We start from the raw sequence: 22,912 nt of genomic DNA, 5'->3' as shown, positions 1-22,912 counted from the left end.
CGTCTAGTGGGCTAAGTGGGAATCAGGGGAGTCGGTTCCTTTTCTCTTTAATAAAGAGGGGGCAGGACTGTCCACGGCCGTGTGGACAAGAGAGGGAGAAGCTCTGCACCGTGCGGGGCCTGGGCAGTGGCTGGCTCAGTGTGCCAGGAGGAGGGGTGTAGGGCCCTGGTGGCGTCTGCAAGGTGAGTTTGGGGTGGCCTTGTCTGGACAGCGAGGCCAACTTCCTCGTGAGTGGCCACGCCATGGTGACCATTGGCTGTATCGTGGCCCCTGTGACGTGTAGCCATGGCTGCGGGGAGACCTTGGGAGGTCAGCCTTCTGGTGGAGGCTCTGGCGGGAAGATGGCGTCTCGGCCTGGGCTCCCGTGGTGGTGATGTTGGCGGGAAGGCCTGGGCCAGAGTCAGGCTGGCTCTGGCTGGGGCAAGAGGTTGGGGTGGGGACCACGATCGACTTCAGAGTGGAAAGCAATGTTTCTCTGGTTTGTACAGACCTGTGCTTGCACCCTGTCAGAGGGATGGCCCTCTGGAAGCCGGGCGTATATGGACGGAGGGTGTGGTGGTGTAATCAAATGAAACATACAGCATAATTCATCTGGCATGCCCTTAATGGTATGCATAATTGTGCTGCATGGTAATTAGGTGTAAATGGTAAGCAGTTCACATAAATGTTTTTGTAATTGGTATTAATTTTGCAGAGGCAAACTAAGTGTATGCGGTTTTCTCTTCTTGCTCGGTTAGTTTTCTAGCACAGGCAATTCCTAGCTCTTGGAGGAATTCTATTGCAAATGTTTGTTTATCGGGCAATGTTTTGTGTTTTCTATCAGAACAATGTTATGAATGGTTATGAGGTTCCCAAGCTGGTTTCCAAATGCCTCTTTGGCCCATACAGTAGGTGAAATGTGTGATGCATGTGCAGGGGGCGCCTGGAGCGTGAGGAGAGAGAGAGAGAGAGAGAGAGAGCGAGTGTGTGTGTGTGTGTGTGTGTGTGTGTGTGTGTGTACATACGTGTCTGTCTATATATGTGTGTCTCTGCGTGTCAGTGTGTGTCTGTATCCGTCTGTGTGTATGTGGAGGGGTGAGTGTCTGTGTGTGTCTGTGCACACACGCATCTGTCTGTATCTGTGTGTGCACATGCATGTGTATCTGTGTACCCGTGTCTGTGCGCACACGCATGTATATCTGTGTATGTGTGTGCATGCATCTGTCCTTGTATACATGCCCGTGTGTGCACATATGCACCTGTCTGTGTGTATCTGTGTGCACACACGTGTGTGTGTGTGTGTGTGTGTGGCCATGATGATGGCTTTGGGGCCCTGGTGAAGAGGTTGCCCATACTTGTGGCCAGGGGCCTTGGACTGGGGGATTAGGGGCAGACGAGGGCTTTAGCTGGGAGAGATGACTCTGGGTCAGGCCACCATGAGCAACAGGCACTTGTAGATGTGATCTTAAGCCAGAGTCTAGGTTTTCTAAGGACACTTCACTGGCCTTTTGCCCTGATTAATCACATAATACTTTTTAAAAGACTTAACATTTATTTAGTGCCTACTGTGTCCCAGGCGCTGTGCTAAAAGCTTGACTTGGATTCTCTCATATCCTTTGTTTGTTTGTTTGTTTGTTTGTTTGTTTATTTTTGAGACAGAGACAGAGCGTGAGCAGGGCAGGGGCAGAGAGAGAAGGAGACACAGAAACTGAAGCAGGCTCCAGGCTCTGAGCTGTCAGCACAGAGCCCGAACCAGGGCTTGAACTCACAAACTGTGAGATCGTGACCTGAGCCAAAGTCAGATGCTTGACCGACTGAGCCACCCAGGCGCCCTGGATTCTCTCATATCTTAAAATAGGGGCTCCTATTCACTCCACTGCACAGACCAGACACCGCAGCCTGTGTCCGTGACTGGCAGGGCCAGGGTTTGAGATGGAGTCTGGCTGAGCCTCCCTAGGGCTGAAGTTGGGTGGGGGGGGGAGGGTGGTGAGAGGCCCCAGGGCTGCTGCCAGGGGCTAGTGACTCCGAGAAGCACTGCCCAGAATCTGGAGCTCTACTTCCTCCCCTTGACCCCCTTCACAAAACGTTTGGTTTTGGTTGGGGCAGAGGGTGAGGAGAAAGCAAACCAGGGACAAGTGAGTAGTTCATGTAGCAACAGGTGGAGAGGAGCTGTGCCCCGATAGCAGCTCCCAGGCCCTGAAGACCTTTTCAGGGACATCTTAATTGTGGCCTGGAAGGGGGTCAGCTGGGTGATCACTTGATTTAGGAGGAGGGTGAAAAAGCGTGAGTGGAAGAAGCATGTGCGTAGATGGTGGGGAGAGAGTGGCAACAGGCCATGTGGGGACTCAGCCTCCAAGGGCCCGGAGGGGTGTGGGAGGCCATCCCCCCTTGCTTCCTGTGGTTCACTGACACCCTGACCTAGGACCCTCATGACCCCCTTCACCCTGTGCATCTGGGGGCCAGTGGGGCCTGTAGACCCCACAGCAGGTGTATGTTCTGGCCTGGGAAAGGTGGTGCAGGAAGCCAGGAGCTCCCGCAGGGGGCCTCACTGTGGGCAGAGTCCCTTGGGGGGCTCTGCTGAGCGACCCCTGGAATGGGGCTTGTGGGGGGTCACTCGGGGCACCGCAGCACTGTGCTGGGGATGTTGCAGCTGCCTGGGAGTGATTTCACACAGTCCTCTTTGCCTCAAGGGTCACCCGGAACAGGGAGGAGGGGGGAGGCAGCTGTGAGCTGTCTGGGGGGACAGCAAGGTGCAAGACATGAACTCTGACCTCCTCTGTTTGGGAAAGCAGACACACGCATATACGCATGAAAAGCGAAATGACCACGTGACAGACACTGATTAAAGACCACTGGATGGGTGGTCGAGGAGAAGCAGTGGGCATAGGGGGTGCTGAGGGACGGGGGGAGGGGACTCCCTCAGAGGAGAGGACGGGGTGGGTGTAGTCACAGGTGTGGGAACGGAGGGTGTGAGCTGGGGGACAGTGACCGGCCCTGGAATGATGGGGTCGGCTGGGAAGGTGGGGGGTGAGGCCACGCGGTGGTGAGCCATCCGTGTAGGTCTGGACCAGGGTTCAGATTTTACTGTGCGTGAAAATCATAGGCCCGATGGAGTTTTAAAAAAAATAACGGCTGAATTGAGATATGATTCACATACCATACAATCCACCCGTTTAACGTGTGCAATGCGATGGTTTTTAGTACATTCACAGAGTTGTGCGACCATCACCACAGGCAATCTCAGAACGTTTTCATCAGGCATCATAGGTTTTGATGGAGGAGGCCACGTGCTGTGGAAAATCTTTGCTGAGAGGCCGGGGTGGGCGGTAGATATGCAAGAGGCAGGGAGCCCCATCGTAGAACATCCACCAAGGTCGAGACCTGTGGCACAAAGGGCCCGGAGGGCAGAGGTGGAGGATAGAGGCCCGAGGACAGGATCAGGTGCCGGGTGGACTGAGGAGGAAGGGGGACCTCGGTTCTCTTCAGGCTTTGGGACTTCGGCGGCCGAGGGGGGGTGGTGCCACTACCGCGTAGGGAGAGAAGCCAGAGGAAACATGAGGCATCTGGGTCTAGAAGAGTGGGATTTTAGGTGGTTGCAAACCAGCCAGGTGGAGATGTCCAGAAGGTGAGGGTCTGTACTGACCCCGGTGCCTGAGCATCTCCGCAGAGGGGACCGTGTGCCCCACGGGGGTGCCCGCCGTGCAGTAATAGCTGCCCCCCGAGACAGCAGAGGGGCCCGAGGGGTGGGAGAGTCAAGGGCATGGAGCCAGGGGGAGGCATGGGCAGAACTGAGAGCAAGAGAGCCGACTGGCTTGGAAGCTTCCAGAAGTAGGGTGTCTTGTGGCTCAGCAGTGGCACTCAGTAAACGGTGGCCGATCGAGTGCTTGAAGCAGGGTAACGGTTAGCTGGCGAGGAGGCTGAATTGAACTGAAGGACCATGAGGATGGAAAATGGTCCTTTGAGGCTGTGCGTGACCGTATCAGAGTCCATTCAGAAGACAGAAAGCACATCGTGATCCGAACAGGTTTTACTATCAAGACGTGTTAACTACAACTGGGGTTGGGAGTAGTGAGAGACTGGCCGGTGAGACGTAGAACGAACTACAGAGAATCTAGAAATAGCACGTGTGAGACCAGCCGCTTCCCTGGGGGGTCACCATGGAGCGCCCGGGGAAGAGGCCCACGCCGGGGCCGATATCCCAACCTGGATGGAGAGGGCACGGCTGTGGCTCCCTGGATGACAGGGAGCTGACTGTGGAGACACGTTGGAAGACCTTGCTGGAGACTTGCCCCTGGAACTCACTGGAAGCCATCCTTTGGGTCCCAAGGAAAGCTACGCATGGGTCACACTGCCACTAAACTACCCAAGGGGAGTGTCGGGTGGAGATGTTGGCTGCTGCCGGCTGTTAGGCACTCCCCAGACCAGGCGCTTCAGAAGCCCCCTCGCTTCAGAAGCCCCCTCGCTGCAGGAGCCCGGGGCCTGGGAAGTTGTGTACAGAGCTCCGGGAGAGCACCCCAGGTCTAGGAAAGAAGACTCCCTTTTCTTCAGTGTCCCTCCAGTACCCTCTGGTGGCAGAGTCTAACGCCGTGCCTGCTGGCAGAGGAGAAACACTTCAAGGGCCTGGTTCCATTTTCACCAAGCAGGAAGTGAAGGATGAATAAATCGCTAACTGGCAGTCTACCTACCCCTTTGGCCGCACAACTGCATTTGCACCTTTCACACCTATTTGGGCTCCCCTACAACTACAATCGAAGCCGTGTTTCTACCTAGCAAGACACGGCAAGCAATTCTTCTCACCCTTTCCCCGAAGAGTCCCACTAAGCACTGGATCAGCCACTGTCTACGTGAATGAATAGCTTCTCAAGTTCAGCCACAGTGCCACTGACTATTCTGTTACCTAAAGACTAAAGTATAGGGGAGGCTGGCTGGCTCAGTCGGTGGAGCATGTGACTCTTGATCACAGGGCTGTGAGTTCAAGCCCCACGATGGGTGTAGCGATTACTTAAAAATAAAATCTTTTTTTTTTTTTTAAAGACTAAAGTATAAATTTAACTTCCAACAGCTTGTATATGAAATAATGGGAAGAAGGAGGAAAAAGAAGAAAAACGGTTACCATGTACAAATGAACACGTATATGTATCCAGTAAATAGAAAGTACACAAAACTACTACTGTTTTCATTTCTGTGTTTGTTCCCAAGGCCACATTTGATGTCTGGCTCCTTTCTCCCGTTATCCACCCTAGATTTCCTCTGTGCTCTACTGGAATGTCAGCAGGCCAGGCTTCTTTTACATGGTGCAGGGGCCTGAACCTTGATTCTCGAAGGATCCGAATCCCTCGTTGGTCTGTCTTTTATGTTGTTGTTATTGTTACTCTAGTTTTTCCATTAACCCTAACTTTGGGGCTTGGAAGTTCTAAGAGGTGACTGAGAGAATCCTCTGGATTCCGGATGTGGTCTTCCTTGTCTCTGTTACGAACCAGCAACTCAGCGGTGTGGTAACTAGGATCGATCACCCAAGCCAGTGGAGTAACTCCTTTTTGGGGGCTCTTGGTTCAGTGGCGCAGGGGTCCAAAAAATGCCAGGCTGTGGACTTGCTTTCCAGTGGAACCATGGTGGTGTCCCCTTCGGGGATTATGACATTTCGCACTCCTTGACGCTTTCAGAGACAGGAGGTAGGGGCCACAGGCAGGGGTCAACAGGGAGTAAGTGAAGAGGTCCCGGCGCTGGCAGGTGTGGACCATGGGCTACCTCCAGGGGAGGACAGGACCGGACCCACGCTCACGGCTGCTCAGACAGCAGGCCCTGCCAGGGCCCACGTGGCTGATTCTCATGTGGACCCTCAGCCTGGCCACCCTGGCTCTCTGATCCAAGGCCCGGGACGCCCATCTGACTGCTCCAGCACGCATGGCTCCCCACAAGTCAGGCATCTCCTGACCTGTCACACTCAGAATTGCATGCTCCTTAACGGAAGTCTGTACTGGTTCTTTTTAATGCCCAAGGACAACTTCGGCTCCTTACCAGCATCTATTTTGGGTATAAATCTTTTTTTTCCCTCCTTGCTTTCGGGTCTGTGTCATGGTAACCATTAGTATGAGCACAGGAGTCTGATTCAACTCATCTCTGCCGGTGTTGCTACCATCGTGGCAGCAGGTTTGGTGTGATCATAAATGCTCACACTGGTGGTGCCCTGGCCTCGAGGGGAGTGTGACAACCACAGGTCATCTTGTTGTGACTCCAGAGCCAGACAGATGGGCTTTGAAGTGGCAACAGGATGGCAGGACTGTTGGCCTGTTGCCAATGGCTTTTGGTATTCTCTGTGCAGCTGGTGGTTTGGATGGGAGGGATGTTTCTGGAAGCCAGAGGAATGGTATGATGATGTGCATCTCACTCACGCTGAGAGGGAATGAGCAGTCCAAAGGAGACCCCCCCCCCCGCCCCCCATCCAGCTCAGTCTTGTGACCGAGAGAGGCTGTGGTAAGGGGAAAGACTTGGCAGATAGACATCTCTGTCTAGGAGGCCCTGGTTGCTCCCCTCAGCCTCCTACCGGCCCCCAGTTTACTAGGCCCGGAGCTTATCGCCACCCTGGCAGATGATTAGGTGGCGAGGGGCACACGATTACTCTCCTGCCTTTGGTCATCCACAAGGTGCATTTGTAGCTCTGCCCAAGCTCCAGTAGGAAATTCAGCTATGACGCTGTTATCTCTGGGCTGGTGCCACACCAGGGGCGTAGACAGATGAGCTGCGGCGTAGGCTCAGCACGTTCATCCGTGACCAAGTGCTGCCATGTTTGTAAGGACTCTGGAGTTAGATGGACCTGGCTTCATAATCCTGCCCTGGAACTTTCTACCTGTGCTCCCTTGGAGAGGTACTAAACCCCTCAGCCTCAGGTTTTCCTTCTATAAGACGGGAATAACAAGAGAACCATTTCATACATTTCACAGGATCGTTGCAAGGATGAAATGGGACCATACGAGTCTCTTAGCAAGTGCCGAGCACATGGTAGGTACCCAGTAAATAGCTGAATGAATGATTGACGCGTTGGGCAGAGCCCGGGCTACTATGATTAGAAAGTTGTTTACCACCACGCCGACTCCTGCCCTCCCCGCAGACAGGCCTCACCAGGAAAGGGAGGCTAACTGGAAACTTTGCTTTCAGACCAATCTGTGCCCAAAGTTAATATGTCTGCAACAGCCACATGTTAATTGTAAGAGGACATGATGAAGTGGAAAACTCTGGACTTCAGGGTGGGACTGACGTGGATGTGAATCCAGCTCCACCACTTAATAATGACCTTGGGCAGCTTTCTTAACCTTTCGATACTGCACGTTTCTCGTCTGGAAAACGGGGAGGGGGGAGGGGAGAGGCCCCACTTCAAAAGGTCGGAGTGAGGCGTGACGATGAACAAGATGTTGCGGTTGTAAAGCTCTATTCACAGGGGCTGGCACGTCGTGGGAGCTTCGTGAGTACAAGCTCCTGTTTGAGTGACGTCCGCTCACGGGCACTCGGGGGATTTCAAGAAAGGAGAGAAAACCGTGGGCTGGATTAGTCAGGGACTAACAGTTGTTTAAATGTACTGAGGATTTTCTTTGTGCCAGGCACCCTTGTAAGCATGTTCAATGAATTTCGTTTGAATTCTCACAACAACCCTGTGAAGTGGCTCCTATTATTACCCCATTTTACAGCTGAGAAAACTGAGGCCGAGGGCCATGGTTTTGCCCCAGGTCACACAGCTGATAGAGTAAGCAGGTCAGGATTTGAACCCACGCAGGAAGAAGCCCTTTAGGAGGCTGAGATTAGCATATGAGTCAGGACTGTCAGCCGCACGGCACAGACTCACTCACACCCAAGCAGGGAAAGGCTTCCATTACTGCGAGTTTCAGAGATGCCCTGCCTCCAGGTACAGCTAGATTCTCGGGGGCCTAGACAATGACCTCAGTGTGCCATCCCTCTGTCTTCAGCTCTTTGTTCTCAGGCAAGCCCTCCCCCGCAGGCAGCCGCTCCTGACTCACATCCTACCCTGTAGCCTTTCCATTGCACCACCACGGTCCCCGGAGGCGTCCGGTTGGCCCCGCCTGGTCACGTGCTCACTCTGCCTGGAGTGAGTTGTGGGGTCAGGACAAATACGCCCCAAGCCCCCTGGTGGGGAGGGGTAGATAGCTGGAAACAAGCAAAGTCCACAAGGGGAAAAGTAGACTTTAGACGGAAGGGGAGGAAGGGCCTGCTCCAGAGATGGTCTATGTTTTTCAGCTATGCAGATCGAGCACTTGAGATGGAGTGGAAGGGGCTCTTACGATGATGACATCAAGATTGTGTTGTTTTTTTAATTTTTAAAAAATTTTTGTTTATCTTTGAGAGAGAGAGCGTGAGCAGGGGAGGGGCAGAGAGAGAAGGAGACACAGAATCCAGAGCAGCTCCAGGCTCTGAGCTGTCAGCACAGAGCCCGACAGGGGGCTTGAACCCACCAACCGTGAGATCGTGACCTGAGCCGAAGTCGGAAGCTCAACCGACTGAGCCACCCAGGTGCCCCGGGATTGTTTTTGATGGAGAAAGGATTTAGGTTTGGGGCAATTCTGGTTTTGTTCCTGGAAGAGAATCGTTCTGCGCAGGCTCTTGTTGAGGTGACATAGCGGGGTGACGGTCTCAGTGCCGGTGGGCGCAAACCTGGAGGGGAGACTTGGGGTGATGAGCTGGGGAGGTGCTGATGGGGTTGGGGTTGGTGAGGAAGGTGGGGACGGTGCCGGGGACGGTGTGGTGGCAGGCTGGAGGCGGGGGGGGGGGGGCAGGTGACGTGGCAGGGATGGCTCAACTGTGGGTGTTTGGCTGAGGTGGGCTGTTGAATGAGCCGGTGTTGCGGTTAGGGACGTGGGCAGCCATGGCGAGCACAGATGCACTTTGGGAGGAATGGAAGGGACGTGCAGCACCCCGGGCAGGGGCTGTGCTTGGTGGAAGTGATATACGGGGAGGGATTAGACACGTTCGGTGAGGGGTGGGGTGGGGGAGCAGGGAGGGAGGCACCCCTTTTATAGCTGGTGATGGAACTGTGTGTGGGCGTGAGGCACTGGTCATGGTCATGCTGTGGGAAGTGATGGTTTCACAGAGCAGCAAGGTAGAAGGGCTTAGACGCACTCGTAGAGGAGGATAGAAGCCAATGCCAACCAGTGGTTGAAGTTGGGAGGTAAGCCCTCTTGCCCTTCCCTATTGCCTCTTTAAAATAATTGTGTTAATGTTTATGTATTTTTGAGAGAGAGAGAGAGAGAGACAGACAGACAGACAGAATGCAAGTGGGGGAGGGGCAGAGAGAGAGGGAGACACAGAATCCGAAGCAGGCTCCAGGCTCCGAGCTGGCAGCGCAGAGCCCAACGCAGGGCTTGAATCCCCGAACCGTGAGATCATGACCTGAGCTGAAGCTGACGCTTAACCGCCTGGTTAACCCAGGCGCCCCATAACATTCCTGTCTTATTTCCTCACAGCAGTACATATGCATCACGTAAGACGTCAAGACCAACATCACTTCACCAAAGAGACCCTCCCACCCTCTCCTTCTCAGAGGCGACCACTTTTAGCTGTTTCTTCTAGCAATTTTGCATCTCACGTTTCTGAGGCATGTGCATATTTTTGATTCTTCCATTTTAGACATTTCCCATTGATTTCCTATTTAGTAAGTAGGCATGCAGCTCCCTTACACGGCCAGCCTTTCTGCTCCGAAATCGCTCTCGTGGTAGGGCATACTATTAACAGTGCTCTTTCAAAAATGTTTTATGCACATATGAATGTATGTGTGTGTATACGTGTCATAGGCAGGATATTGCCACGTCCCCACCCCCGCCAAGAGGGACGCATCCTAATCCCCTGAACCTGTGGATATGTTACCTTATGTAACAAAAGGGACTTTGCAGGCAGGTCTGATTAAGTTAAAGATCTTGAGATGGGGAGATCATCCTACATTCTCTGGGTGGGTCTAGGGTAATCAACAGGGTCCCTAGAAATGAAAGACAGAGGTGGGAGAGGCAGAGGAGATGTGATTCTGGAAGCGGAGTCAGAGTAATGCGTTAAGAGAGAGACTGGCCGTTGCTGGCTCTGACGATGGAAGGGACCATGAGCCAAGGAATATGAGTAGCCTGTAGGAGTCGAAAAAATCGAGGGAATGGATTCTCCCTAGAGCCTCCAGGGAGGGGAGTGCAGCCCTACCAACATCTTGATTTTCAGTCCAGTGACAAGAACCATTTTGAACTTTTGTTTCCCAGAACTGCAACATGACACATTTGTGTTGTTTTAAGTCATTAATTTTGTGGTAACTTGTAACAGCAGCAACAGGAAATGCATATATATATATATATATATATATATATATATACACACACACACACACATATATGTGTATATATACATATACGTATATATACATATATATACACACACATATATATGTGTATATATATACATATATATACGTGTATATATGTATATATATACATACATATGTATATATACCCACATGCATTACATAGGTGTGTATACACACACACATATTTGTTAAATCAACTAATGCATCTGTATTCACAGCTAAGCCTTATAGTCTACTGCAATCGTTTCCTTTTTTTTTTTTCCACTGAAGTTAACAATGATCTGGTTTCTGCACCTGCCTTATTTTCTTTGTACTTTTTGCTAGTTGCTGTCTCACCTTCTAATAGCTGTTGGTGTGGCTTTCCATAGGGCAGTCACATCAAATATTACATGCTCCAGACCCAGTTTTCCAGTTCTCGCTGGAAAGTTCTTTCCAGTTCTAGCTGTGTGGCACGTTGTGGCTGCCATTCTGTGGCTTCCTTTTGTGGTCCTCCGTGGCATTCCCTCTGCCTTCTTTCGGGTCGAAGTTCCTGTTTCCTGGATCTCGCCTTCTTCCTCTTGTCTGGTTTACTCCCCCTTTTTGGAGCACATCGTCCAGGACAGATACCGGTCAATATCCGAATCCGTCCAGTTCCTGAGTTCAGATGGCAGAGTGGGAACAGGGAGTGACACCTGTAGTCTTGTCGGATTAAAAAGACCGTTCGATGGTCAAGGGCATGGCAATGACAGCAGTCAACAGGCCTGAGGCTTAGGTGACACTGCTTTGATCCGAACAGTGACCCTCGATGGCTTCACCTGGCCTGTTTCCACCTCAATCCCGGAGATCCCCTTCCCTTGTCTCGTGTGTCTTAGAGGACATCTTCCTGTGTTCCTGAGAAAGGAGCGTCTGGAAAATATATTCTCCTATCACACGTAAATGATGATGAGGCTGCGTAAAGAATTCTAACGGGAGAATTATTTTAAGAATTCCAAAGGTATTGGTCCTTTGTCTTCTTGCTTTCCACATTACCGTTGAGCGATCCGAAGCCATTCTGCTTCCTGGACCTTTATGTGTCACTTTTTCTCCTGGTCTGCAAGATCCTCTCTTGATGTCAGTGTTCTGAGATTTCACGGTGACGTGCCTTGTGGTGGGTCTTTTCAACCAGGTCACTCATGTCTCGGTTCTGGGAAATTCCCTTGAATTATTTCATTGGTAATTTTCTCCCGTTTTTTTTTGTTTTTGTTTTTGTTTTTGTTTTCTGTAACGCCTGCTTTTCAGATGAAACTTCCGGACCAGTTCTCAAGCTCTCTTTCCCGTCCTCTCCTATTTCCATTTTTCTCTTTGGAGTAGCTTTGTGTTGAGTTCTGCATCTTGCTAGCATGAGTTGTACCTTCGGCAAATCTGTTTTGTTCTCTGAGTGTTCTCTTCAAATCGCGCCACGTTCTTGTCTCATGAACGCGGCGTCTGATCTGGGCCTGAAGTCTAGGTTTTCCAAGTTGTGGTTTCTGCGTTCTCGTCTCTGTCTTCCAAGTCAGAGACTTCCCTCTGACGTCTACTGGTCCATGATGGTCCTTTACAGGATTAAGCACGGGGGACGAACAAGCGGATTAGAAGACCTGTGCATGATGCTGGGGCTTGTTGTGCGGCAGACCCACCTGGTTGACCTAAACAAGCCATTTGGACACCGTTTGGCTTCCGGTGGCAGCATCTATGTCCGCAGGCCTATCCCCTTGGATAATGAGATTCTCCAGAAAAGGCGAGGGTCAGGCTGCCAGGGGTCTGGGAGCCCAGTGGGGAAAAGCTGGGGGCACTCGACGTCAGCGTTTAAAATAATCTTCATCTCCCGGATTTTGATATATTACCTTTGCTCTCAGCTGCACCAGTCAACTCTGTGCAGAGACCCCTCTGTTCTGTTCTCTCCAGAGAGTAAACCTTCGGACTCCATGGGGACAGGACCTAGGGCTTTTACTTCTTTCCTTCAGTCTTCTTCATTTTCCCTTGTCCGTCCCCCTCACCCCTGGTCTGGGAGGTAGCTGGTGCTACTGTCTCAAGTGTCTTTTGAGGATTCTTGTCATAAAGCAGGTCTGATCTGATTTGATTTGAGGTTGATTTGAAATCAGTTTTGTCTGAAATTTGGCAATCACGAAGCGGCTTTCCAGACCCCAAAATGTCGTGGGGGTGGGGGGGGGTGTCTCCTCTCTGTTCGGCCCCAGCCCGTGACTGTACGTCTTGAGAAACAAAACAAAAAAAACTTTTTACCAACTTGGATTTAGACGGTGGTGAAATTTGGTGTGTATATTCAAAATCCCTGTCCTCTTTCCCACAGCGGGTTTGTAATTGAAGAGTGATAATGGTGACTGTGTAGGTTGTGATACCCAGATATTTTTCTGATGGGATTCCTTAAGCATTTTTTAAAGATGTTGCTATACACATTATTTACGGCCACTGTGGACATTTAGAAGTGTAAAGAAGGAAATAAAAGCTGCTTGTCCTTGGTGGTAGCGTTCCTGGCATGGATTTTTCTTTGGTGGTGGTTTTTGTGGCACAGCCCTTGGCACCGGTGAGAAGGAGGCTTCGGCGCCAGGAGCAGCAGAGAGCCGTGCTTGGCGAAGGACCGTCGTCGTGGTGGACACATGCCGCTGGGTTGGGACCGGGGGCCCAGGAGCTGGTCGCTCCTCTCAGCAGGGCTGCTTGAGAGAAGGAAGCTTCCAAGGGCAGGTGGAAAGCGCCGTGTCGAGTCCTGGAGCTTGGCCACCGCCGTGGGCCCCCTGGGCTGTGCGGTGCGTGGCCTGCCTGACCATATGCCGGATGGTTTTAGATGATGCTGGGTGATTCTGAGGAACACTTTCTGACAGATCTGTTCCATTGAGTAACACAAAGGAACCTACAGACTGACCCAGGTCAGCTGAGTTTGCGGTGAGTTTGTGCGTGCAGCTCAGATACCAGGGGGATATGTGGAGGAAGGGGAGGAGGAAAGAGGTTTCCTTTCCTTTCCGGGGTGTCTGCCCTCAGGGTCAATGCCTTGTGATGTTCCGCTTTTCCCTCCTACTTCCTACTCTTTTCAATGGCAACCAGAGGTTCTCTGAAAGTGTTTTTTTTTTTTTTTTTTTCTTGCAGAAGCTCCCTGGGTGTTTCTGGGCCTCAGGGCAGTGTTGACACAAACATCTGGTGGAGGGTTATCTGCCTCTTACTTACTTTGTGCCTGGGTCTTCACCGACTCCATTCTGGGGCTCTGGGGCTCCTGAAGTTATCCCAGCCTTGTCTGCATCTCCCCTTTGGCCTTGGAGCCTCCAGTAGCTTGGCCGGGAGGGGCGAGAAGACACCTTGTAGATAACGGAGTCTACCTCGCCCCATTTCACGGTTGAGGAAACTAAGGGTGGGAAGCCCGAGTCAGGACTAGAACCCACATCTGCTGACTCTGGGTTCAATATTCTTTCCAACCAGATAACTCCCTTATCCTTTTGAAGGTTTTAATGTGGTTGGGGGGGGGGGTGGTTGTAAGGCCATTGGGCATGTTTGTGCTAACAAACGGGGTGTGGGTTTGAGGGGGAATGACTGGCTGATAATGGAGGGAAGCTTTATGGAGCTCTGGGTTGGACCAGTTCTCTAATGGGCTCTCAAGAGTTGTTTCTGTGGGGTGGTATAAGCTGGGGGACAAAGCTTCACAGACAGTCCCCCCAGAGCTTTAGTGAGAGAGATCTGGATTCAAGTTTCTGCTTTGACTCTAGAATATGGACAAATCCTAACCTTTTTGAACATTAGGTTCCACTGTAAACATGGGATAGTAATAGTACTAGAAGCTCCCCGAAGGAAGGAAGGAAGGAAGGAAGGAAGGAAGGAAGGAAGGCAGGCCAGCATGTCACGTGCTTAGCACCGTGTCTGACACTTAAAGCAATACTCCTCCTGCTGTCTGTGCACTCAGTGCATTTGGGCAGCAAACATTCATGGAGCTCAGTACTGTGCCGAGCTTATGTGTCTGCATAGCACCTGGGGTTTCCTTCGGGTTCACCTGTGGGGGCTTGGAGCATCTACAGCCCACTGGGGTCTGAACTTACAGCCCCTCCTGTGCTGGCCCTAAGGAGGCTCCTCCCAGCCCCAGCCTGTCCCAACACACCCTGGGCAGAACCCACCTTCCAGCCGCCGCCGTCCCTGGGGGAGGGGCCGTGCCCGTGGGAGACCCAAGCCTGTGCTTTCTCCAGTGCCTGGTTTTCCAGGGAGCCTTGGCTGGAGGGGGATGGGAGAAGGAGCCCGAGAGGGAGGGGAAGCCCGGGAAGCAGAACGGGAACTGGAAGGGGAAGGGTGTGGGTGGGCCCAGATCCAGCTGCCTCCCACTTTCCTTCTCCTGCCAATCCCCTCCCCGCGGGCGGGTGCACTGGAGGCAGGGGCTTGGCCCGGGTTTCCTCCTGGGGGGTGGGGAGCCCAGAACTCAGTGTCTCCGAGCAAAGGGGGTTGAATCCGCAACACCCCCACCCCGAGCAGAGGCCTGCGGCGGGGGCTTTGTGATTTCACTGGCTTGAGGCCCGCACCTGAAGCAGGGAAGATGAAAAAGCCCCTAAAATCAAGCAGGGTGGGTGCGGAGGGCCCCCCTCAAGCCCACCAGGTTCCCCGGGCAAATGGTGCCGATCCGTGGGGCTCGAGTGGGGGTGGGGGGGGAAGCAGCCTCCCGTCAGCCGTCACCGTGGCCTTGGCTTCGGCCTCTCCCCACCGGGGCGCCCTCCAGACTGCACTGCAAACCTAGGCCTTCAGCCTGGCCGCAGCCCGAGTTCAACCTCAGCTCTCTCTGGGCCCAGGCGCTGGTCCTAAAGTGAGCTGACATTCATTTCACATCCTGTGACTGCAGCTCACTTCCTCCACGTGGTGGGAGCGGTGTGGGGGCGGGGGCGTGAGGGGAGGACAGATTAGAAGGAAAATGTAGCGGGGCTGGGGACCTCTGGGATTTCCCAGGGGGTGGCTGGGTGGGAGGGAGGGTGCGGGAAGCTTTCAAAGGAGAGAACAGACGTGAATGAAGAAAAGGGAGGAGGCAGGAGGCAGTTAGAAGTCCCAGAAGTGGCGCCCACTGCGCCCCAGCAACGCGGAGGCCCCGGGGAGACTGTTGCCGCCTCGCAGGCAGGAGGTGGCCCTGGGGGAAGCCAGGCGGTACCCTGCCAGCTGAGTCGGCCTCGGTTTCCCCTACTCTCTGGGGTGCTAGTTTGGCCGGAGCTGCTGGTGAGCCTGGGAAGAGGAGTGAGGTCAGAGGAACAGGCCTCACAGGCCCCGGGGCTGAGGTGTGTGTGGGGGGGTCAGGTGGGGCTTGGGTTGGGGGTGCCCTGCCCTGCTGACCCCTCTTGTCTTTCCCCCACAGGTGGAGCCACTGGAAGTCCACACCGCAGGCAGCAGGAGTCTCCCTCAGCACCGGGATCTATGTCTAAGTTCTAACTCTTGCTTACAAAGACCACGATAATTCCTTCCCCAAAGCCCAGCAGCCCCCCAGCCCCGCGCAGCCCCAGCCTGCCTCCCACCGCCCAGCTGCCCGCCATGCCCTCCAGCGGCCCCGGGGACACCAGCAGCTCCGCTCCGGAGCGGGAGGAGGACCGCAAGGTGAGCGGCTGGCTCTGCCCAGGACCCCCTAGGACCCCAAACCCAGGGAAGGGGAGGGCCCGTCCCCGAGCAGTGACAGCTCTGGTGTGCTGAGCGCTGGACCGCGCAGCTCAGCCTTCGCGCTGGGCGGTGGAGGGGGGGTGATGTCCCCCTTCGGGTGATGGCTGGTAGAGGTTCAGTCCTGGTGGTACGGTGGGAATTTGAACCACGTGATCAGGCTCCAGGACCCAGGCTTTTCACCTTCCTGGTGTCTGAGCAGAGGCTCAAGCCCTGGGTCTGTACAGTGTTGGCAGTCGTCCTTGCAGCGTGTCCCCGGACCCAGATTCCTTTCTGGATTGGCCTCCTACCAGCCCTGTGTCCTCGGGTTGGTCACTTTACCTGTCTTAGCTGCCTCTGCTTCCCCAGGGTATTCGGTAGCTTCTGGGAGGCCAAAGACAAGTTCAGGGAGGTTGGTAGATGTGAGGCCGCGTGAGGGCTCCCCCTCCCACACAGGGTGACACCAGTCATCCTGGAGATGGTGATTTCCTGCTCCTCACCCCCCCCCCCCCCGGGCTCTGAGTGAGTGTCACTTGTGACCATGGAGCTAATGACCTCCTTGTTTTCAGAGCCCCATGAGAGGTGACCTCATCACCCTCTGCTGAACTCCAGGATGAGCCTAAATCAGAGGAGATCCCAGCAGACCAGTAGGGATCCCTGCTGGGTCCCCACAGGCTGCCTTGGAACCTCACCAAGCCGTGTCCACCTGTAGGCAAAGCCACCCTGAACCCCCAACGTTGGGATTCTGTGTTCCCCCTCTGTCAGTGAAATGGTAAACCCCACCACCACCTTTCTGGGGAAGCTGTGCCAGCCACGGGCCTTTCTGGGGTGTCCTATCTGCCGTGCCCTGGTCCCCACAGTTTCCTCTGTCTGCTCCCCTTTTCCTGAGCAAGGAGCGAGGGGTGGTGATGCTTGGTTGGGGGTTATAGTTTGTCCTTCTGGAACTACAGTGGACACCTGGCACCGGGCATGCCCCCCCCCCCCCCGCCCCCGGCACTCTGAGGAGTGTCCCCTCTGCTTGGCCACCGTCAGGGGCGGCCCTGAGACCCGCTCACTGCTTACCCTCCCCCATGCGTACTCAGCTCCTTCCTGGGGTTGCTCATTCTTAGAGCCTGTTTCGGTTTTCTGAGTGGTTTCCATCCATGTGGTTCTTGGAAGCAGCCCTTGAAACAGGTGGGGCAAGGGCAGATGGCCCTAGTTTACAGGTGAGGACGCTGAGCCCAGATACTCAGTGGTGGGTCCAGATGAGAGCCTGGTGGGTCAGAACCTTTCTCGCTGCCCCGCCTGCGTCAGTCCTCGTGTGGACACACGCACAGGTGTGCGCACAAAGCGCAGGCACCTGCCTTCCCAGCCTGGAATCCGGCAGAATGCCCCGGTTGGGGGTGTATACGCAGCAAACTGGGGAGAAAGTGCTTGCCGTGGCCCACTGAGCCAGGCTTTCTAGGCGCTACCGGTCCCCTTTCTCTGACCCCCACAGAAAATAACAGGTAGTCCAGGTTATCCCGTGGGCCTTCTGGGCCACTCCTATCTCGGGCGGCGGTAGACCTACACCCTGCCACCACGGAGTCAGGGCCACCTGCAGCTGGCCACCTGTGCTCTTGAGTGGAAGCTATGGGTAATTCCCTTCCCTCCACCAGCTCTGCTTTGCTCCTCTGTTGGATTAGGTGACCCTGACCTCCCGACGTGGCCTGATGCCCTGACTGGTGCTGACACAGCTCCAGTCCACACGCTGGCAGGTGGGGAAGGTGGGGGGGACAGTCAGGCCGGACTCCTCTTGTTACTGAACTGTGCCACCCTGGATAGCAGAGGCCCTGGCTCCCTCACATGGAAAGCAGCAGATCAGGCTCCCTGTGATGACAGTTCAAGATCGAGAAAGAGCACTGGACAGAGTCAGAAGTCCCCGGGCCCGGGCCTGAGTACGCCACTTCCTGGAGATGTGACTTCAGGCCATCCGGGCTTGCATTTGCTCAGCTGTGAAGTGGGGATCACGACTCTGGCTGTGCCTGTTTTACAGGGTGGTTGTGGAAGTCAGATGAGGTCACGGGCATGGAAATGCCCTGCAAACAGCAAAGTCTGGTCCAATTATGAGGGATTACGATTGCTATTATTATCTACCCATAGTAACTGTTCTGGCTTATGCGGCAACAAACACACACCCAAGCCCCAGATCCTGGTGCTGATAGAGCGGCCGATAGACGGGGGCTGGGGCATGGCGGGCGCTCCTCCCCAGCCGCCCACGCCCACAGCGCGCATGCCGGCTCACCTGGCACACCTCCCTGGCACCTCTGGGCTGGCTCCCACAGCTCCAGGGAGCCACCGGGGAGGGCGGGTAGAGACACAGCCGCCCACGCTGGCCCGAGAAAGCCAGGCCTGGGGCAGAGGTGCCTTGTCTGCAGAGGGGGAAGATGGGCTTGGGCTGCGGCCCAAGGAGCCTGGCAGAGTTGCCTGGGGCACCTGGCATAAAGGAACTGTTTGGTGAGCCAGAGGGAAGGGGTGTGGCCACGCACTGGCCCCTGCTCCACTGGGCCCCACGCCCCTTCCAGCCTCCTTCCCGGCCACGCCTCCACGCACCTTCCACTTGGGTACTTCCTGGAGCTGCCAGGCGTCTGTTTCTGTGGTTTCCTCTGCCCGGTGTGCCTGCTCCCTAATCTTCACTGCTCCTCTCTGATCAAAGCCCTTGCTTCCTTCTGTCGGCCTTGAATTATAGTTTGTAGTGGACACGCGGTTCTCAAAACGTGACCCCCTAAACCGGCAGCCCCAGTGGCCCCTGGAAAGGTTAGAAATGCAAATCAGAAACTCTGGGGCAGGGGCCCAGCAATCTGTTTTAACTAGCTCTCTAGGGGCATCTAGGAAGTACTGGTGTGGATGATATCCAGGGGGAGGGGAGGGCAGGGCCTGACTAGCCTCGAGTAGATGCTCAGGAAATACATAGCGGATAGCAGAGAAAGGGAAATGAGAGGGGTAAGACCCTCCCACAGAACAGCAGCCTGGGGCCTGGGTCAAGCAGGCTGGGTGCAGTGGTGGCTGAGTCAGAGTGCGTGTGGCTGAGGCAGAGTGCGTATGGCTGGGAGTGCATAGAGGGGTCTGCCCAGCACCTCTTCTCCCTGTGGCCTCCCCTACCTTGCCATCCGTATGTTAAGTGGGGAGGCTGGGACAATGCAGATTTGGGGTGGGTAGAGCTCTGGGGTTCTCTCCAGGGTGGGTCAGCTGGGTAGGTGTAGCCACATGGAGGGAGGGGGAGCTGGCCTTATGGGGGATGTGTGTGGGGCGGGGGGCACGTCCAACAGCAGGGAGGCCCGGAGCCAGGGTCCTGGCTTGCGGAGGAGCATGGAGGTGGGGTGTCAGGCCCTGCATGGAGGGGAGGGGAGGGGCAGAGGGAGCAGGAAGGGGCTGGAAAGGCCTCCTCAGTTCCCCAAATATGAATCAGCGCCTGGCCACGAGTCTAAGCCCCAGGCTGGGCCCCCGATCACGCCGCTCCCCTCTTTCTTTCCTCTGGCCTCAGAAACACAACAGCCAAGATGCACTGAGTGCTATCTGCCAGGTGCTACTTTAAGCTCTGTGCTTTGCATTATCTTATTTCATTCTGACCATTGCTCCATAAGATAGGCTGTATTCTTTTCACCCTCCATCTTATTAACGACTAAATGGGTGCTTGGAGAGGTGCGGTCACTTGCCTAAGGTTACACAGCTCGTCAGTGGCTAGCAAGTGGGCTTGGAACCCAGGCAGACTGTGCTCTTGGCTGCTGACCACCAGGCTGCCTCCTGCATGAAGAGGTAGAATGAGTGGTGCCTCCAAGTCGGGATAGCCAGGGAATGCCTTACTCCTCGCGACAGCGCTCTTGCCCCAGGGTGGGTGTTGGGGGCACTTCATCTCCAGTAAGAATTCACACACAAGTCTAGTGGGCACGATTGTGGGTATGTGCGTGCGCACACACACAGACACTCCAGACACACGCTGGTCAATGAAGACAGGGCTGTGGACACCCTACTTCTTACCATGCCTCCTTCCCTGCCTGTCTGCCTCCCTCCTGCACCCATTCTCTTTCCTTCTCTTCCTCTCTTTCTTTCCAGGTACCTCTCCAGGCACCTAGCACATAGTAGGGCTCCATAAGTCTGTCAGATGAACTAAATAAACATTCCTGTAAAGGAATGGGGATAGGAAGGTACGAGCCGTGCCTACCATCCGGGGGGGAGAAGCTGGGTGGAAGAAGCAACAGCAGTGGATGCATATTTGTGCCGGGGAAGCACAGTGAGTGTGCCCGTGTGCGTGTGTGTGTGTGCGTGTGTGTCCACCGCTGTGGCCAGGGCTCTCTCCTCCAACCCAAAGGCCTGGCCCAAAGGCCTGGCAAGTGCCGACTTCCCTTGGGCACTGACTACTTCCTGCATTCTGGTACACAAACTCAAGGGCACCCTGGCTAGGCTTCCCCTAGCTCCCCTCTGCATTGTTCTTGCTGGTCCACAGGTCTGTTGCCCACTCTGGGCACACTCTGCCTTTATCACACTCAGATGCCCACACATCAATGCTTAGGGCCGGCTCTTTGCTTTATAATAGTCACTATAGGGGTTGTTTAAATAGCATCCCTCTTAATTCATGCAGACGGTAACAGAAAAGGTAGCTTTACCCTTACCTCTTCAAGAACACAGCTACGACTAAGGGCACATCCGTTTGTAGTTCAGTGGAGTCGATTAGATGCTTGGTCACGTAGAGTGGACGTGTGACGTAAACAGTCCACCCCTGAGCCGACTGGGACCCATGTTTTAGGTCCTCTAAAATTCTTTACGTTAGATATGACAGGCGTACCTTGGAGATACTGCACGTTCCTTCCCAGATCCGCAGGGCAAAGTGAATACTGCAATAAAGCAAGTCAAATGAACTTTTTGATTTCCCAGTGCCTAAAAGTTACGCTTGGGCTATACCGTAGTCTATCAAGAGTGCAATAACGTGTCTAAAAAAATGTACAGACCTTAATTTTGAAACATTGCTAAAAATGCTAACCATCATCTGAGCTTTCAGCAAGTCGTAATCACTGATCACCATAACAAATAGAATGAAAATTTTTGAAAAATTGCAAGAGTTACTAAAACGTGGCACGAAGTGAGCAAATGCTGTCAGAAAAATGGTGCCGGCAGACGTGCTTGACACGGGGTTGCCACAAACCTTCAATTCATAAAACACGTGCTATCTGTGAGGCACCGTAAGAGGAGGTAGGCAGGTCAAGTTTAGGTAACCTGCAGTCACTACAGTCTTGAGAAGGCATCACTCGGACTCTGGAGACAGACCTGTGTTTGCGTCTGGAATGCGCCGTGTGACTCAGCGGCATGGCCTCTGAGCGGGGAAAAGAGAGGTTTACATGGTGTGTTTTTAACACAGGGACCTGACGTGTTAAGTTAGTCTTAAGACTTATTTTGGATAACTAGCGAGCTTGCTCTCTACCTACCTACCTACCCACCCATGTATTTGTCTACCTGCCTGTCCGCACACTGGTGGGGTAGGTGCACTGTAGCCCCCAGGATCTCAGGAGCTTGGCGTGACAGGGTGGAAAACGCAGGCGGGGTGTGGTGTGGGTTGAAAGTCCACTGAGAACCTGGCATGGGGAAGGAAGGTTATTCCTGGGTCCTCAAAAACAGGCCTGAGGTCCCTCTTCCCTTCATGCGTTGAATAGAAGCGACACTGAGGCAAGAGACAGGGAGCCCCAACTCCTGACGGGAAGGGCTGTGGCTACCTTCAGAAGCTCAGGTGAGGTTCCCTAGGTCCCTCGTGGCTTAAATGGTCAGGCTGGGGATGGAGCTCCTCCCTGCCAAGAAGCACGTCCCACAGGGCCTGGGCGGGAACAGCCGAGCTCGGCTTTGCAGAGGAGAAGGGCAGACTGGAGTGGGTATTCCAGGACGTTCGGGAAATGGGGACGATGCCCTTCCTTTCTGGCACCTGGGCCTGGTCGTGCCCTGCAGAGAGCTGCGGGGCAATGAGGGATATTGCTTGTGATCATCCCACTTAATGTCTGCACGCTGTGGTGGGGCATGTAAAGGAGCTTCCTTGGCTTGGCAATTAACTCACTCAATCCCGCAACAACCCAGGGGGCATCTCCTCGTCACCCCCATTTTAGAAGGAATGGAGGCATAGGGAGGCTAAGAAACTTGGCAAAGGGTCACATGGCTGTGAAGTAGTTTTACCTGGATTCTCTCCCTCTATAAATCGAGAAAAATCATGCCCCACGTAGCATTCTAATGCCTCCGGAAAGGGGGTGCCTGGTGGGGTGGGGATGAGATGGAGCACTATGTAGAGCTTGGGTGGGCTTGGGGTCCACGGAAGGGACACTCTACTGAGGTGCTTTTTTATTTATGTGTTGTCTCTCTCTAAACTGAGTGCTCTATTTGCTTATCTTTGTATCCAGCACACAATAGGTGCTGGATAAATATTTTTTGAGCACACCCATTAGCCTGGCCTCACGTTGGCCTTGAGGCCACGGAGGTTAACCTGCCGGGCTGCAGCGTGTTGGGTATGTGCTTAGTGGAGTCTCCATTCCAGAAGGCAGTGAGGCCCCATCATGGCACCCAGCTTGTCGGGGAGGGCTGCACCCTGGCAGGAGGGCCTGGAAAACCCCAGGCACCACCATTTTGAACCATTTGGGGTTTCCAAATAGCATTTATGGGGCACTGGAGCTGTGGGAACCCCTCGGGGGCATGGCCTTTTGGGAGGGATGGGGCCTTCCTCAGTATGTATAATATGAAGCAGACCGATGGGGCAGTGAATACTTGTCGAATACTGATGAATAATTGGAACAGAGGACTGATAGTTTGGGAGGTGACTGAGATCGTTAAAAGCAAGGGACTTTGGGGGGTATGTGCAGCCATTCCTGGTGCCACCGCGTGGCCACTCACGCTGCAGCCTCGTCCTCCCCGTGCGTCCTCCGGCAGCGTGCCCTGCCACCCACCTGTCTGTGGGCCCAGCCTGGGCGTGTGGCACCTGTGAGCACATGTGCGCAGTGTGGTGTGCAG

The 22,912-nt window shown here is 54.2% G+C and overlaps 1 protein-coding gene across 4 annotated transcripts in view; it reads left to right on the top strand.

The window, feature by feature from the left end:
* The window catches only part of DNMT3A (DNA methyltransferase 3 alpha), a 105,217-nt gene that overhangs the window by 11,265 nt on the left and 71,040 nt on the right, over positions 1-22,912 (top strand). For 2 of the 4 annotated variants that reach the window (XM_081795185.1, XM_060650134.3), the window contains exon 2: positions 15,645-15,880. In XM_081795185.1, the coding sequence (XP_081651311.1) occupies positions 15,818-15,880 (63 nt within the window). In that variant the 5' untranslated portion in view covers positions 15,645-15,817. The other 2 variants (XM_081795186.1, XM_081795187.1) reach the window with 2 other exon arrangements.

The sequence above is a fragment of the Panthera onca genome, chromosome A3 (genome assembly GCF_046562875.1).
Source record: "Panthera onca isolate mPanOnc1 chromosome A3, mPanOnc1 haplotype 2, whole genome shotgun sequence".
Lineage (NCBI taxonomy): Eukaryota > Metazoa > Chordata > Mammalia > Carnivora > Felidae > Panthera > Panthera onca.
This window is presented reverse-complemented; position numbering and strand designations above follow the sequence as displayed.